At 39.2% G+C, this 16,047-nt stretch overlaps 1 protein-coding gene across 1 annotated transcript in view; it reads left to right on the top strand.

Annotated features, from left to right (window-relative positions):
• UBE2W (ubiquitin conjugating enzyme E2 W) overlaps positions 1–16,047 on the top strand; it is a 31,889-nt gene continuing 15,842 nt past the window's right edge. The window contains exon 1 of the mRNA XM_086465343.1: positions 1–21. Within this exon, the coding sequence (XP_086321469.1) occupies positions 7–21 (15 nt within the window). The 5' untranslated portion in view covers positions 1–6. The remainder of the gene's footprint in view (positions 22–16,047) is intronic.

Here is a 16,047-nt window from a genome sequence, read left to right as displayed (position 1 = left end):
TCCATCATGGCGTCTATGCAGGTGAGGAGCCTGCGGCGGAGCCAGGGCAGCGCCGGGGTGGGGGCCGAGCGGCGGCGGACCGCGAGCCGGGAAGAGCCGTTCCCCCGGGTGTGTGCGTGGCGGCGCGGTCCGGAGAGCGGTGCGGACGGAGCAAAGGCTGGGGCAGCGGCTGAGGGGGTGCGTTGGCCGCGGGGCCGGCGGGCGCTCGGCGGGGCCGGGGAGGGCAGGAGGGAGGCAGGGTAGGGTCGGGATGGAGCCGAGACCGGCGGGGACAGGCTGTGAGGGGCGAGGCAGGGCCCCGGCTGCGGCGGGGGAGGGAGGAGGGAGCCGCAAGTGAGGGCGGGCGGGGCAGGATGGCGGGCGGGGGAGGAGGCGGGAGGCACCGGGGAGGGGGGCAGGTTGCCTCGAGGGGAGGTTTGGCAGCGATGCCCCTTCTCCCTGGGGAGGCGAGGGTAGGCGAAGGGATCCCTCTTCCCCTCGGCAAGGTCTGAGGGAGCCACGGCTTCGGTGACCGCCGGGGGAGGCGGTGGGTTCGCCCCCTTCCCCCGGTGGTGGGCCCGCGGCGTGGCGGGGAGGGTTCGGAGAGACCCCACCCGGTGACACCGTAAGGGCGGTGTCGGAGAGTGTGACTAACAACTCACGGGCATTTCTGGGGTCACGGCATAGGGGGGCTGGGACAGACAAGTTTTGTCCCAGGTCGTGTGCCCGTGCTGCCCGTGGGGTTCTCTTTGTCCCCGTAAAATGGGATCGTAGTGTGGTGTCAGTCCTGTGCACAGATAACGCCTGGTTTGACTTGGTTGGATGGGGTTGCTGTAGGTACAGTGGCATGAAACATCCTGCTGCTTGACAGGTATTTCCAGCTGAATTATTTATTCATACCTTCCCCGAAGGAGTTCTTAAATAGTAGCTACAGAAATTGCTCTGGAAGAATGGATCACTTTCACTGTGTGCTGCTTCGAGGGGTAGCGATTTGTTGTGATTGGGGCAGGAGAAAAGATCGCTGGGTTTTGTGATAGTGGCCCTGTCTTTCCTCATTACACCTGTAACTGCTGTGCTTTCCTTTGAATTTATACAGTTTTCCATTTTGTTTTTAGATCTGGGTGATCTAGCACTTCTGTTTTCTTTCTCAAACTGCTGCTGCTTTTCTCTTTCTTCTTTTCAACTTTTTTTTTTGTCACTAGTAATGGAACAGCACAGAAAGAGTGTACAAAATGAATGAAATCAGTTTAATTGTCCTATTAGCATGGATTTAGTATAGTTAGAAGGAGTTAAAATGTCAAAACATTGAACTTTATGGGGCAAAAATTCTGCTCATGAAGTTTAGAAGCATAAAAAACCCCTGTGGTGTGTCTGAGTTATTGAAATGAAATGTGATCGAGAACTTGAGCATCCTGTACAGAACGTTCTTAATCTAGCAGTAGCTTAGACAGTCTGATCTGCCTTCATTTTATCAGCTCTATCTGGCAAATGCATTTTTGTAACACTCTTTTACTGTTCAGATTTTCACAAGCATAACTGCAAAGTAGAGGCAATAATTTGTTGATTATTATCTTTTATAAAACTATGTGAAAACTATAGGGAAATGACAGATGTGAATCTCTGAGGCACCTTGTGGGACTTTGTAAACCTGTGCTGGGTTGCTGGCTCTGGCCTGGTGCAAGACCTTCTACAGCTTGCCTCACCCTCATTCCTGTTGCTCCCTCTGCAAGGAGGAAGTAATGATTACAAATTAAATGAGGTTTTTTAGGATACATGAATGACAAATGTTGCCTAAAAGTGAGATCTGTGTGGAGGGTAGTACTCACTTCCTGAAAATACAACCATGGGAAGTCTAACGTTGCAATTGCTTTAATTTCAGAAATCCTAGCTGTAAGATTACACTTTTTTTTTTTTTTAGTGATCTTCTATTGTCTTTTAATCAGAGAGTCAAAGAAATGTATGGATTTTTTTTGTCTGTATGTTGCTAGTTGTATAAGGTTCTGAGTTGTTCCTGCGTTTAGTAAACTACTAATTTAGTAATATAGTATAGCAAATGGGAAAGGGAGTTGTCTGGTTTGGTTTTTTAAACAGGAAGCATAAACGAAAAATAAGTGAACTGTGAACTGTAAAATTAGTAAGTTTCTCAGTAGTAGACACCTTCCCAGGTGAGCAAGATTTCAAGACTCTGAATTCTTCTGTTAATTAATACTTAAATCTTCAGTGTGAAAAATATTTTACAAAAGTAACTGTCGTATATAATTTTAAGTGTTTTTCAGTTCAGGATCATTTAATTTATTATTATTAGTGCTAACATTTAATATGCAAGTTGCCTGATATAGAAAAAAGGTTGTCGTCTTTTTTTGCACAGTGTTTTTAAATACCCAGTGTTTAACTGAAATGTTTGTGCACCTCATTACAGTCTCTAACCATACCAGAGTCTACCACTGTACCACTATGGCACCATTATTTATATTCCTGATAAGAATGATATATTGGTACATTAAGAAGTAATTAAATTTATTTAAACTGCTGTAATTTTAGACACCAATGTATGATGTACTAGGTTAATTACATCTTATTTTTATAGATCCACTGAAATTTCTCTGATTAACCTAAAGCTAGTTATTTGATCAGCCTGTCCTACATCAGCCTACAAGGAGAATTTTGAAACTTTAACAAATCACCTCCTTTTGCCAATGACACCAAACATCAACCTGAAGGGCTACTGTGATTCAGTTGATGCGTAGTGACTTATGAAACTTGTGAGTTTGAGCCTTTATGTGTATCACTTAAATTTGTTGTGATCTTTGTCTGTGTGGCAATTCTTCAATGGTAGCTTTCTGTAACGCTTTTTTTGCTAGAATAATAGAAGCCAGTGTTGATGATGGGATCCTGTGTTTTGTTTTCTAACAACAATGTTGTCCAAAGTGGTGGCTAATTTGCCATTGCTGCAGTGGTTCAAACCTGGTTTGCATAACTTTAAGCAAATTATCATTATTTTTTTCCTTAAAAAACAAACCAAACAAATCACCCAAACAAACTTTGAAGGAAAGCATTTTTTCCCAAGATTTTTCCCAGGAAAAGCCCAAGCTTGTGCAGCTTTTTCCTGAGAAAAACTCAGAATTATTCTGAAAAGTCCGAAGTAGTGTAGAAAAAATGGATAAATGGAGTTGCTTTAAAAAAGTCGGTATAGCATCTTTAGTAATCTGAAGTCTTAAAGCTACAGGTAACATAAAAATGCGACAAACACCAAAGAAATAATAAGCAATAAACAGTTGTTCTCAGAACATCTGGAAACACAGAACTTCTGTTAAGACTAGAAGAGCAGGTAAAAAATAGAACCAAGGAAGTTCAGTTGAAAATATACAGAAAATATATCATTGCTGTATGAAGTATTAGGTAATTAATGCCTTTCTCTCAACCCACAGGTATCAACTATTTGCATCTTAAACTTGAAAGATTGACTTTATCTGCAATACTGACATTTTAATTGCTATTGTTTTACCTTTCTCCTCCTTTCATTTTTAATACTTCAAACCCTGAATTATGATTGGACATAGTTAAACAGCTTTCACAAACACGTCTGTGGGAACAGTTTTAGGTTTGGATTTTATCACCAAAATAACCTCTTTTTGTCTTTAAACTTAGGCACATGAGATTTGTACCTGTGGATGTTTAAATCTGATTAACAACAGAGCTAATGTAATTAATGACACAAACAGCTTTAGTAAAGAGTGCAGAATGTTCGCCTTTACTGTGTGTTTGTCTTATCAGGTTTTTTATTTTTTTTCTTTGCCCTTGAAAACTGCCTGTTGGTGGACTGCCATCAAATCACAAGCAGACATCAAAATGAAGTGCTGCTTGGAAAGTCTTGTTCCAGCAATAGGATTGTTTTCAAAATGTAGGTCTAAACAGGCGTTTAATGAAATAGTTGTGCTAGATGACAATGCAGAATTCATTGCAGTTTGAGATCACCAGGAACTTTTATAACAAGATGCAAGCCAGTAGCAATACAAAAGCTTCCCACAAGTTTCAGCCCAATGTTTTCTGCCAGTGGGGTAGGGAATGGGGGAAAATGTGTAGAGGCCACTGAAATCTCAAGAAAAATTACATAGGCTTTCAGTTAAACTTCCTTGGTTCTATTCTTTATCTGCTCTTCCAGTCTTAGTGGAAGTTCTGTGTTTCCAGCTGTTCTGAGAACAATCACTTACTGCTTACTCTATCTTCAATATTGGCAGCATTTTTATTAAATAATTTAATAAATCTTCCCAAAAACCCCCAACAAACCCAACCTTAAGTGAGGAAAGCTTTCAGTCGACTGGAGCTTCAGTGATGGTGCACGTGTGTTCTGTACTGTTAAATGTCACAGTAGGGGATGCTATTTGTGTTGTTTCAAATAAAATATTTAAAAAATAAAAAGAAAATGGGTGGTTACTATAACTACAGAACCAATTCTGGGATATAAACACAATGGAATTATTGGTAGTTAGTAACAACTTGAAGTGTTTAGTGGTGCCATTGGTGAAATACTGTTGAAGATAAAAATTTCATAATTTTTTTAAACTGAAAAAATTCAAGTACCATAACTGAGATCGGAATGAGTGGAGAGTAAAAAGTGTTTCTCCTGTCCAGTAAGAGCTTATTAGTCCTTTATGTAACCTTCAGTTATCAGTCTGTACTGATAGGTGGTATATTAGCTTTGGCACACAGCCGTGCTACAGTAAAATAAGATAAATGCAAAATTTATACTTGTTTTACCAAGATGACTTAGTTTAATCTTGGGGGATTATTAATAAACTTTCTAAGTGAGTTGAATATCAAGTGAAGTTTAAAATTTATAGTCTTTAAGTCAGTAAAGATAAATAAAATGGAAGTAATGACTTTAGGCCCTAAGGAGTCTCACGTGCTTGGTTTTGTATCTGCCTCTGTAACTAGAATTTTGGGAAACACTTTGCTGTGCACGATGTTTGAGCTAGAATGGAAGAATTCACTTCTGAAAAAATAAGGTAGTAGTAGTGCCCCTGAGCATTGTCAGCAGATCTTTCTTCCCAGTAGACCAACTATATGGCTAAAATATAGAAAACCGTGAATGCTTTCAACTGCTCACATTGAACATTGATACCTTGTGAACATGTGTAGGAGTTAAATCAGGAAAATAAAAGCAGGCAGATATTTATTGTAAAGAATAGTTATTCCAATTAGTTGTAAAAGGTTTTTTTGCTCAGAGTTTGATAATGTCTTGTACTTGCTTTTAGGCCTAGCTATTCAAGCTCTGAGAAGGGGAAAAGAGAAAACAATAGACTTGCTAAAGCTAGGGAATGTTGTCTTGTTAAGCTGCTCCCTTGGAAAGCTCCCTGAGTTTGTAATTAATAAGCCAAAGCAGCTTAGCTCAAACAATGTGTGAAACTCTGTGATCAAGCACTTTCTTTAATTGTTTGCTCAAATTCTACCAAGCTAAGACTTTCAGACTAAAGGCGGTATACAGGTGTAGCCTGTACTGGTGAATACTCCCAGAGATTATGTGATTAAATTACTCCATTTAATATGAAAAAGTGGAGGTGCAACTTCATTGAACTTACCCATGGTTATGGCTGTGTGCAACAAATACAAAAGTGTCGGTATAACGATTGTGTCTCTCACGTAGCCTTGGTTTACAAGCGAGAGACGAGCTCTCAAGCAGTTTACAAGCTGAAGTTTCCACTGGGGCAGAGGGGAAGAGGATGATGAAGGTCTTTTGCTCATTTCTTGGAGCCAGAAATTTTGTGCTCATTGCATGGTTTTGAAGTAGGGAAGGACTGTGACAGAACTGTCAGCTGGGGGTTGGGTTTTTGCCTTTTGAAGGGAGGAAGACAAAATTACTGTTCATTGCAACCTGCTCTAACTTCATTTATTGAAAAGAGAATAAAGTAGGTAAGTTAAATGTTTTAAACTAAAAAGAGCCAGGCTGCTTTTGGTAGATGAGGGCTTTTAAAAGGTGTTCTGCAAAGGGTGGCACAGATTCCAGTTTGGTTTTTTTTCATCTGAGGTGACCTTAGTCACTGGAATGAAAAACAGGTATCAGTCTGGGGTGTCAGGGGAAGAAGGGAGGGAACCCCATCATTTCCCTCCCTGGGGGCAATATTAATGTGTTAGAAACGAAAGGACGGAAGTCAAGGTTGGTAGAGCAGGAATTGTGAAGCACCTTATTTTTGATAATTAATAATCTGACTGAGAATGCTAGCTATTTGTCCTTTCATACAGAGCATTAAAAATAATTGTTTCTCTTTGGGTGATTGCAAAGTTCTTTGTAATTTTTTTTTATTCAACTTAAAATAAAAATACAGCTTGATCAGCCTCAAGAAGGAAATCCTGTATATACGTCAATAAACGTTGATAATGGTTTACTAGAGTATAGCAAATACTGTCTCTAAAAGCCTGCTGGAATAAAATGCTTCATAGAATTTTATGCTACTTGTTCACATAGATTTATATATTTCTTCTTGATTTGAAACTGGTGGCCAACAGTCAGAATAGACAAGGAAACTGAATGGATTGAGGTTTCCCAAGTTAGAAATTCTCTCCCCATCATATTTAGGGGTATGGATTTGAGTATTTAAATCTTGTAACAGTTTGCAGCTTCCAATGTTTTGCCCCTTTTCCTTCCGAGAGGCTTTTTGTCACAATACGGCATTTTATCTTGGTTATCAACTGTTGGAATGGCGTTTATAAAGATGAGAAATTCCCTGGTAGACCTATGGTTGCCCTCGTTGTGCCAGCCCTTGCTGTTGTCTTTAAGTTCATTTCTTTAACTGAAGCAGTTCAAATAATGCCAGACTTCTGTCCTTAAAAGATAAAATTATTTGTTTGACTTTTTAGCACTGTGTAAAGCTTGTGCTGGGTGTTGGTACATTTGAAGACTCCATTTATAAAGCAGGTGACTAGCTGTCAGTTTCATTTTATTCTTTATTAGTGGTTTTCACTTAATTTGCTTTAAAATGATAAGTTCATTGTAAAAAAATTGATTATCTGGTAAAAAGCTTTTCAGTCTGTGGAGTACAGTGTTTCGTGTGTGTAGTTATTGATTTATCTGTAATTGTGCCGTAGTTCTGATTTCAGGTTGATCTTGTCTCTCAATGGGTTTAAGGCAAGCATATTATTAGCTTTAGAAGAGGACTGTGTTGCTTTGACCTTCCAGTCAAATATTTTAGAATATCTTGGAGCATGTGAAGATAATATTCTGTTACTGAACTGTGAAATCGACAATCCTTCCTCCCACCCCCCCAATCCATAACCTAATGAAATTTTTAAATGCTCAGAAGAACAAAAGACAAGTGGTGAAAGCTTATTTGTAAGTAGGTCATTAAAAGATTCATGCGTTGCCTTTTAGTTCCTTTAAAAAGAGAGAAATGTACAAAATGCTTGACATTCAGGACTTGAAGTGTGGATTGGTCTGGGAAAATAACATTAGAACTGGGTTGCCAGATGTTAACATGTTTTATTAGAAATGAGAAGGAGGAGACTAATCTGCTTCTGCATTCTCAGTACAGATTGAAAACCTGATATTCAGCCAAAAATAGATAAACCGAAAAACAATTCTTCAAATTCAAATCCTGGTATTATTTTTTATGGACAGAGTATTTTGTGAAGCTGTTTTGTTTTGTGTTGAGCTGAAGCTTTAATTGGGCACATCCAGACAATTAACTTTCTTTCCTCCTCTGGGCCTTGATTAAAACTTACCAGAAGAACTTCAATTAGGAAAAATTCACGCAGGATTGTGATAATCAGGTATCTGGGTGGCTTATGAGTTTGGGAGTCTGGGCCAAATGATTTCATCTGAATTATGAGAGCCCCTGCAAGGGCTTTCTTGAATGACCCGATTGATTATGAAACAAAGGAATTTTTAATTTGAAGGAACTGTCATCTTTTCTTTAGATTTATTAAGTAGCAAGATGGACTGCAGCAGGTAATTTTTTTTCTTAAATGTCACCATTTTTAATCTTTGCCTTGTTTCTCTTCTTTTTGACAGCTTTTTGGTATTTCAAGATAGGTTTCTAATTAGAGTAATGTGCAATCAGTTCCAGCAATACTTGCACTGTTACAAATGTGTTTTTTTCTGTAAGCAGAAAAAAAGTTGAGAAGCAGGACTATCTACCCAGTGTTTAGAATGTCATATTCTGCGTTTGAGATACTTTTCAGTAAGAAATGTATGAATGGAAGAACCAAAATACTGAAAATAGAGTTGTTACCGATCTTGCTCTCTCGGGCTAGTAGGTTGTACAAGCAAACTAGCAACAGCTTTGCTTGTGAATCAACATGGTGGTGTTGTAACCACACTGTTGTTGCAGCCTGCTAAGGACTCCTCCTATTCTGGTACAAGGTTACGGTTTGTCTCCATTCCGTGAGGGAGTGCTTGAAAAAAAAAAAATCTGTCTCCTGTATGCAAAAACTTCTTCAAAACAGAAAGGATGTTTTTTGTGAAACATTTTGTAACTTGAATGGGGGAGGAGGTGACAGCCTGTAGCTCATAAGGGAAATGTAAATTTTTTGCCAGGACTTCATCGTAGTACTGACAGTGCTTTTGTGCTGACAGTTTGCTGGGTACATTTACATGTTTGAGTGTGGAAGGGAGCCATTGGTTGTTACTGAAGAAATATTGTTGGGTCTCTCTATGGTACAGAGGCTTTACCAGCATAAAACAGAAGGAAGCAAAAAACTGTGGGATTAATTTTTAACTTTTAACTATTTATGATTTTTTTTTCCTCTTTGATCTCTAAGCCAGATTAAGATTTGAGTTTACAGTGTCTAGGAAGGCTTGGCCTTGGAATGCTACTCCTTTCTTACATCATTGCAACAAAGAGAAGGGAATTTGAGCACATAGAGATAGAAGGTTTTTAACAAAATTCAAGTGCAGATGTTCTGGACACCCATGCTTCCTAGCCTGTGAAGTTGCTCTTCCATCTTTCAGTTTCTTCATATCCTCATGATACTGCCTGACTGAGCATATCTAGTAGAGTTCCTGCCACTCCGGGTGAAAAGGCCACCATGTTCCAACTTAGTCTCCCATCACAGCTTGTTTTAGTGGTAAAAGGTGTGGTGATGGAACATTTCCTCCAGCAGAAGTGAAGGGAAGCTGTTTGCCCGTTTTCCACTTTTTGCTTTGCTGGTAGGTTTCTGCTCCACTGCCCTTAATATATCCTGCCTTGTACTGAATCACCTTTTGGTTCAGCTTTTCTCTCTTAAAAAACAAAACAAAACAAACCCCTCTAAAATAGACTTTCAAGTCTATATTAAGGGTTGTTTGTAGGTTAGGTGTTTGACTAAGCTCATCGTTTAGTTTACCTGTTTAGGATATTACCCATTTAAGACACTGCACGTCTCGTGCAGCATTTCTTGAAACACCAAAAAATGGAATATTCAAGAATTGCAAAGGTAAGACAGCTGAATGTATGCATGGATCTTTCTTCAATTTTATTTACCTTTATAAAGTTTGTGTTTTCAGCTCTGCAGAGATAATCGGCCAGGAGTATGGGCACACAGTCTAACTTGATTGGATTATGGTGTTAATGTTTTACTGCTAATCAACAGAGCTAATGTAACAGTGTGTGCATGCTTTGCCCACTCTAGTTATGAAATATAATACATTAACTGAAATGATATTTATTTGCTATCATAGTTGCACTGAGCTTTATGTACATAATTTGTACTTGGTAGTGACCCCTATAACTAAGGGTGCCTTGCTTTTTCACTGTACACATGTTTCTGTTTGAATATAGCTTTGTTAAACTTTAACTCCCTAGGCTTCCGTTTTCCAAGGGAGGGACAAAGTTGTTGTAAGAGTTCTGACAGTGGGCTCGGAACTGGAAATAGACACCTGATATCATGACACTCATTTTTAAAGGCAGTGAGAAAAGTAGTTTTCACATGCCTACAAGAGCTAGATAAGTATTCACAGCAGGGGAGTAAAATACGTTTGACTGCACTGTTGCATTGTGGGGGATTGTGGTTAAAGTCTGTCCGTCCATCCATGGGTATGATCCTTGTTTGTGGTAGAATCAGAAAAAAAGGTCCCTGGTTTTGGGGAATGTGATGGTGGTAGTGTCATATATGCTTTTGGAGTATAGGTTATTGCCTTTTGAGGTAGCTGACAGAGACACAGATCAGTGAAATAATTTTGTATCTGTTAATAAGCATTTATGTGCTATATAACACCTATCTCAATGGTGCACAGTAACCAGACTCTCTGATTCTAGGAGATGCATTCTGAAATACTCATGTTGCCAACCTCCAAATCTCCTGTCCTAAGTTGCTACCTCCTTTGCACATATCGCATCTTTTTATATGCTTCTGCCCTGCCTTCAGCTTCTTTGTATAATTCACCAGGAATCAACACAGGTGAGAATTCAGCTGTGGCATTTGAGATGTTACCATACCAGTTCCAGAGGTGGCCAAGTAAGATGTGTGCTGGTTTGGAGAAAGAGGAGTGTGTATTTTTGCTTAGCAAAGGTGCTGGAAGCTATTGGCTTCAGAGATCTGTTTAACTTGAACCGTGACAGACAGTGAGTGCCATCTATCAGGACTGAAGTGATAGATGCTGTTGTGAGCTGTTGGGGGAGCCGGCAGGAATTTTACCTGTGGACACCAGTTAATTTTGCGTTATTTACTCTGAGAAGTCTTATGAGGTTGACACTAGAAAATCTGTGGAGGATAACTGAAGGAGTTGCACAAATCCTGTTGAGCACAATACAAGCCATTTCTATGCCAGTCTCAACTACTTGAATAAACTTGCTTTTGGAACTGATGTTTGGATCAATGTTAAGCTGTGTTCCTTGATTTCATCCTTGAATCATCCTTTCCTGTAGAGGTAGGTGAATTAAGTAATCTTAGTTTCAAAGATTTCAGCGTTTTTGAAAATACTTGTGTAAACTATGGGTTATGTCACTACTCTGCCTTTTGCAGCTGGTTATTCCCTTAGTCAAAGAACTGTCGTGCTACCCAGTCTTGGGTTTCTGATATTCCTACTCTGCTGTTCTGTTTCCCTCTAGATAGTGATTTGGTTTTTTTACCAGTTTGATACCTTTTAGTTTTGGTTTACTTGGAAGTTGTGTTAAAAGAATGTTTAAGCATAAAATCCTCTCTCAAAAACAAGTAAAAGATCACATTAAGATTGCCTGTGCATTTTGCATTTATTCCTCCTTTATGTGAGTAACTCCAGGATTGCAGACGGTGTTTTCTTTCGCAGTCTCCTTAAATAGAAAGTGGACAAGCAGGAAGAGAGCTTCTGTATGAAATCTTAGGATGGATTATCAGAAACCTTCGAAAGATGGTCTTGTGATATGAGAAGAACAATATAGCAAGCACAGCTTCCAAGAGCATATCAATGTATAGAAAATGTCTGTTTGGAGGTTATTACGGGACTGAGTAGCTGCAGTAGCTTGTATTTTGATTTAAAGGAGCTGGTTGAGAGGCCAAAAGCAACTTCAGTATGTGATTAGAAAACTGGTATTCCTGATTCATGGTAAGAAAAAACCCCAAAAGTAATAATGGTATTGACTTTAGATATGCATGTTTCAACATAGCTGGAGTTCTGTAAATAAAGAAGGACTCCTGATAATGAAGTGTTGAAAGGCTACAAGTTTCTATATGAAAATACTGATTTACAGTGGCAAGCTGTCTCAATATGAAAAAAAAATTTGGAGTAATAGTAAAAGTCAATATGGCTACACAAGGAGCTATTTAGTGACGTGAAGATTGAAAAGGCTTTGTACAAAACAGAAAAGTGAAAATAAGTAATTACTACTAAAGCTCAATATGAAAGAAAAGGACAAGCGTATAACAGTGAAACCTATCGATGGTTCGTGGTTTTAGATTAGCAGATTTGAAAAGCATTGAGAGGTTTTTATAAATCACTAGAAAGGTGAAGAAAGGGATGACCCTGTGAATAGAAAAGGAAGCAAAGAAAAGACGACACAGATACTTCAATTAACAACAAATCATGCCAAACAAAAAGGACAGATTCAATACCTGGTAGGCAATGGCTATTACGTGAGTCACTAGGATTCAGCTGTGTGGGACAGGTTTCGGTTTTGTTTTAAGTTTTTGTGCAAACGAATAATTTTTTTTGTTTTGACAATTATTTTGAGTATGTTTCCAGATAATAAATACTACTTTTATTCTTCTGCTATTGTCACGGTTTGAGGCTGGGCTGGCCACTAACGAATGACAGACGCTCTCTACTAACCCCTCTCCCCTCCCAAAAGGGAAAAGGAGAGAGAACAAGGGAGAGAGACTTTATGGTTTGGAAAAGAAAACTAAAACAGCTTTAATGGAACAATAACAATAAAAGAAAAAATAATAATAAGAATAAGGAAAAAATGAAATATATACAATATGTACAAATATATACAAAACCAATACCGAACCCAACTCCCCCCACCCTGATGACAATACGTCACCACCACACCACAGGGCTGGCACTGGGGCAGTCCCAGGCTGGACTCGGCAGCAGACAGGGATGGGATACAGGAGCTGGACTCAGGCACTGGATTCAGGGATGCACGGATCAGTCCTCCTCAGATGTTGGCCATCGAAGAAGAGAGGAAGAGATGAAGAGAGCGAGACCCTCGTGATCTCTCAGCTTTATACTGAATCTGACGTATATGGGATGGAACACTCTGTTGGTCAGGTTTGGGTCACCTGTCCAGTTCGCTCCTCCCTGTAGGTGTGACCCTTTTCACTCCCGGCACCCCAACACGGAGTACAAGATTTAGCAGTGACCTTGGTCGCCATAAGAACAAGTATAAGCAAGGGCCTCTCTGCACACCATTCCTTGGTACGAACTATGAACACCAGGCCTTATCACTGCTAGAAGCAGTCACTGTCTGGAAAAACATGCTGCTGTTTCAGAAAATGCTGTTAGTTAGAGGAGACTTAACTGAAAAGTTAAAAGCACTAAAACAGAATTAGTTCTGATTTAGCCCAAACCAGGACAGCTATCATGTGAAATGGAAATCTCTGGACCAAATAGTCTTTGATACCTGTAGGATATAAGAAACAATTAACTTGTGAGTACCTAGATAAAAAGTAGCAAAAATGGATTTCAGAAGAAGAATCACATTGAACTAACATGTTTTCCTTCTTTTGTGTGGTAGTTATTGTGAAAGAGGAGCAGTAGCTGTATTCTGACTGTGCAACCTGTGTTAGTGTGATATTTGAGTAAGTACACAAGAAAAACGTGGTGTGAATCGGTGGATTCTTTTTTTCTCTTACTAACTGCAAAGACCACTTCTCAAGGTATGACAGTTGTGGTCTGGTTGTAGTAAAATCACTCTTGTTTCTACTGGGTGTCCAATTGAGAGAGGACGTTTGGTTCTGTCAAGCTGGTTGGGCCTACCAAAGGGTATTTTGAGGGCAGTCTGCATTGGCTTGAAAGAATTATGTGTTTAGTTTAGTAAAGATTGGGGCAGGAGAGAAGTAAGTTGAAGTAGAATTCTCTTCTGTATCCTTGAAAAGCAAGAGAAGTAATTTCGCATAATTTCTTCATCTCACCTAGATCTCTTACTGTGAAGAAAATTTTTCCAGTTATAAAAGCAAGAGATAAGGTGATGTGGAAAATGTTAAAGGCTTTTAACTACAAGGATGTTTTAAGAATCTTTGATCCACCCTTACATTAGGAAGATGCAGAGGTGCCTTCCCTGAGGTATTTCAAGTCCTAAGTTTATGAGATTCTACAAATGAGATCGTTAAAATTGTCTGAAAAGGGTTAATCCACTATACCTTGTTCTGCTTTGTATGTTGCTACTAATTCTCAAGAATTTTGTGTCAGAAAAAGTTTTCTGTGTTTATGGCTGTCAAATACAAGGGAGGCTTTTCTCCCTCTGAAACTGTACCTTTTCAAATGCTTAGTTTCAGAAGGAGTTGCAGCATGCCTTTTGTATGTAACGTATGGGCTTGGTATGTCAGAGTCATGTTTTTTTCAAGTATGTAACTGAATTATCTTGGAGCTAAAAGTGTGTGTTTTTAGATTTGCGCGTGGTATTACAGTAGTCTTTAGACTTAGTGTAACTCTGTGAAAATCAATGTTCTTTGTAACCTCTTTGTTCAGCTAGTATAAATATTGTAAGACACCAGAGAGGTATTAATTTAAAGTTGTTGCATTTAACCTTTACTTGTTTTCTGAATTAATATGGTATCCAGGAGTGCAATTTCCCAATTAAACTGTATGAATCTGGCCTTCAAGGGCTTTGTTTAAGAGATTTAAAAAAAATTTTTTTAAACTAGATCTGGCTCCTGATAGTCCAGTTTTGTGTATTAATGAAATGCAACACGAGACAAATTATCTTAAATTGTGTCAAGGGAGAGAGAAAGAAAAAAAGTGGTCTTTCATAATGTCTTTGGAGAGTACTGAAACAAAATTAAGAGCTTCCAAACCCCCTTGCTTTCCAATGTTCCTCACCAAGGTGGGAGGCTAGATGCGTCTGGGTAAGGATTCCAAGATGAAAACTCAATAACAACAGAGTGTTATTAAGCAGGCATTCTTTATTGCAGCGCTGGGCAGCACTGGAGATCACTCCACCACGACTGCTCTGCCCAGTGGTCTCACAAAGTAGCTTAAGTACAGTTTAACTTGTGCATATTCATTACGTTTCTCAGAACTAATTATAATAGTCAGTACTTTCCTTGAACTCATTACTGTATGCTAATGACTTTGGAATATGCGCAGTTCAATTATGGTAGGGGTCTCTTCTCCCTCTGGTGATCATCCGTAGTCTTCCTCACATTGTCCTTTCTTTATCCCCAATCAACACGCATTGCTCAGTTGTCCTTTAAACATATTTTTGTGGCTCTTGGTCTCATGCTTTACTTGGGTGCTTTTCCAAGTTCTTACTATTTACGTATGTCGGTATGTCTGTATTTTCCAGACACCAAAGGCCACACAAACTGTTCTTCCTTGACACAAACACATGATTAAGTTCTCTGTATCTTAACTGGTAAAGATACTCTCCGACAAACAATGTACACTACAGACAGAGGGTATAAAATCAAATGATTCTCAAAGACTAAACGACATAGTTTAAAACAACCAGGCTTAACATGGTAAATACAAAAAAATCTTAGCCCTATTGGTATCTTTCAGATTTTCTGAATAACCTTAGCTGCGTATCGGGCCGTGTGTAGAAGCATGTAGCCAGCATCTTGAGGGCAGTGATTCTTCCTCTCACTCTGGCACTTGAGACCACATTTGGAGGGAGTCTTTAGGGAGCCCAAGCATAAGAAGAACACTGATGAACTGCAGGGAGTCCCACAGCTGGCCACCAAGATGGTTAGGGGCTGAACTGCATAACGTGGAAGGAGGGGCTGACTGGATTTCTTCAGCCTGGAGAAGGCAAAAGGAAGATTTTGCTGATGCCTACAACAACCTCATGGGGGGGGTGTTGGAGAAAATGGAGCCACAGTGCAAAGCTAAGGGGCAGCAGACATAAATTGGAAACCGAAATATCCCATAAGATATAAAAGAAACATTTTATGCTATGAGGGCAGTCAAACACTAAAATGCATTGACCAGAGAAGTTGATTAAAAGACACTTTTCTAAATATTGGTTAGCCCCTCTTTTAAAACAATTTTCCAGTATTTGAATGAATTCTGATTAGTAGGCCATGATGCCCTCTACAATTTTGTTCCAGTTGCTCTAGAGTACTCTCAGGCATCTTCTGGAAAAGGTCTATAGGCAGATGTTTGTTAGTCTGTACAGAAAAATTGAGTTGATACTTGATAGAACAAATGAAATTTTCAAAATGTCTGACGAAAGCCTATTAAGGATACTCAGCAACATTCATCAGATAAGGTACGATTAACTTGTGTGGCAAATAGATAGTATGTTTTATTATTCCAGTTGGAAAAAAAAAAAATAAATAAGGACTTGTATTCTCCAAAGTATCACATCATAAACGTGTATTGATTGGTCCAATAGAAGTAATTCTTTTTTGTGTGAAGACTTTGCCTTTCTTCTATCTGTAGTGGCTAGAGTAATGCTTACAAAATCTTTAAAAACGTTTTTTTCCCCTTGAGCTGTCTAGCACTTTCAGGGTTCC

This window comes from Leptosomus discolor, chromosome 5, assembly GCF_034619465.1.
Source record: "Leptosomus discolor isolate bLepDis1 chromosome 5, bLepDis1.hap2, whole genome shotgun sequence".
NCBI classification, from domain to species: Eukaryota; Metazoa; Chordata; class Aves; order Leptosomiformes; family Leptosomidae; genus Leptosomus; species Leptosomus discolor.
The sequence above is the reverse complement of the archived record's forward strand: the minus strand, read 5'-3'. Positions and strand labels throughout refer to the sequence as shown.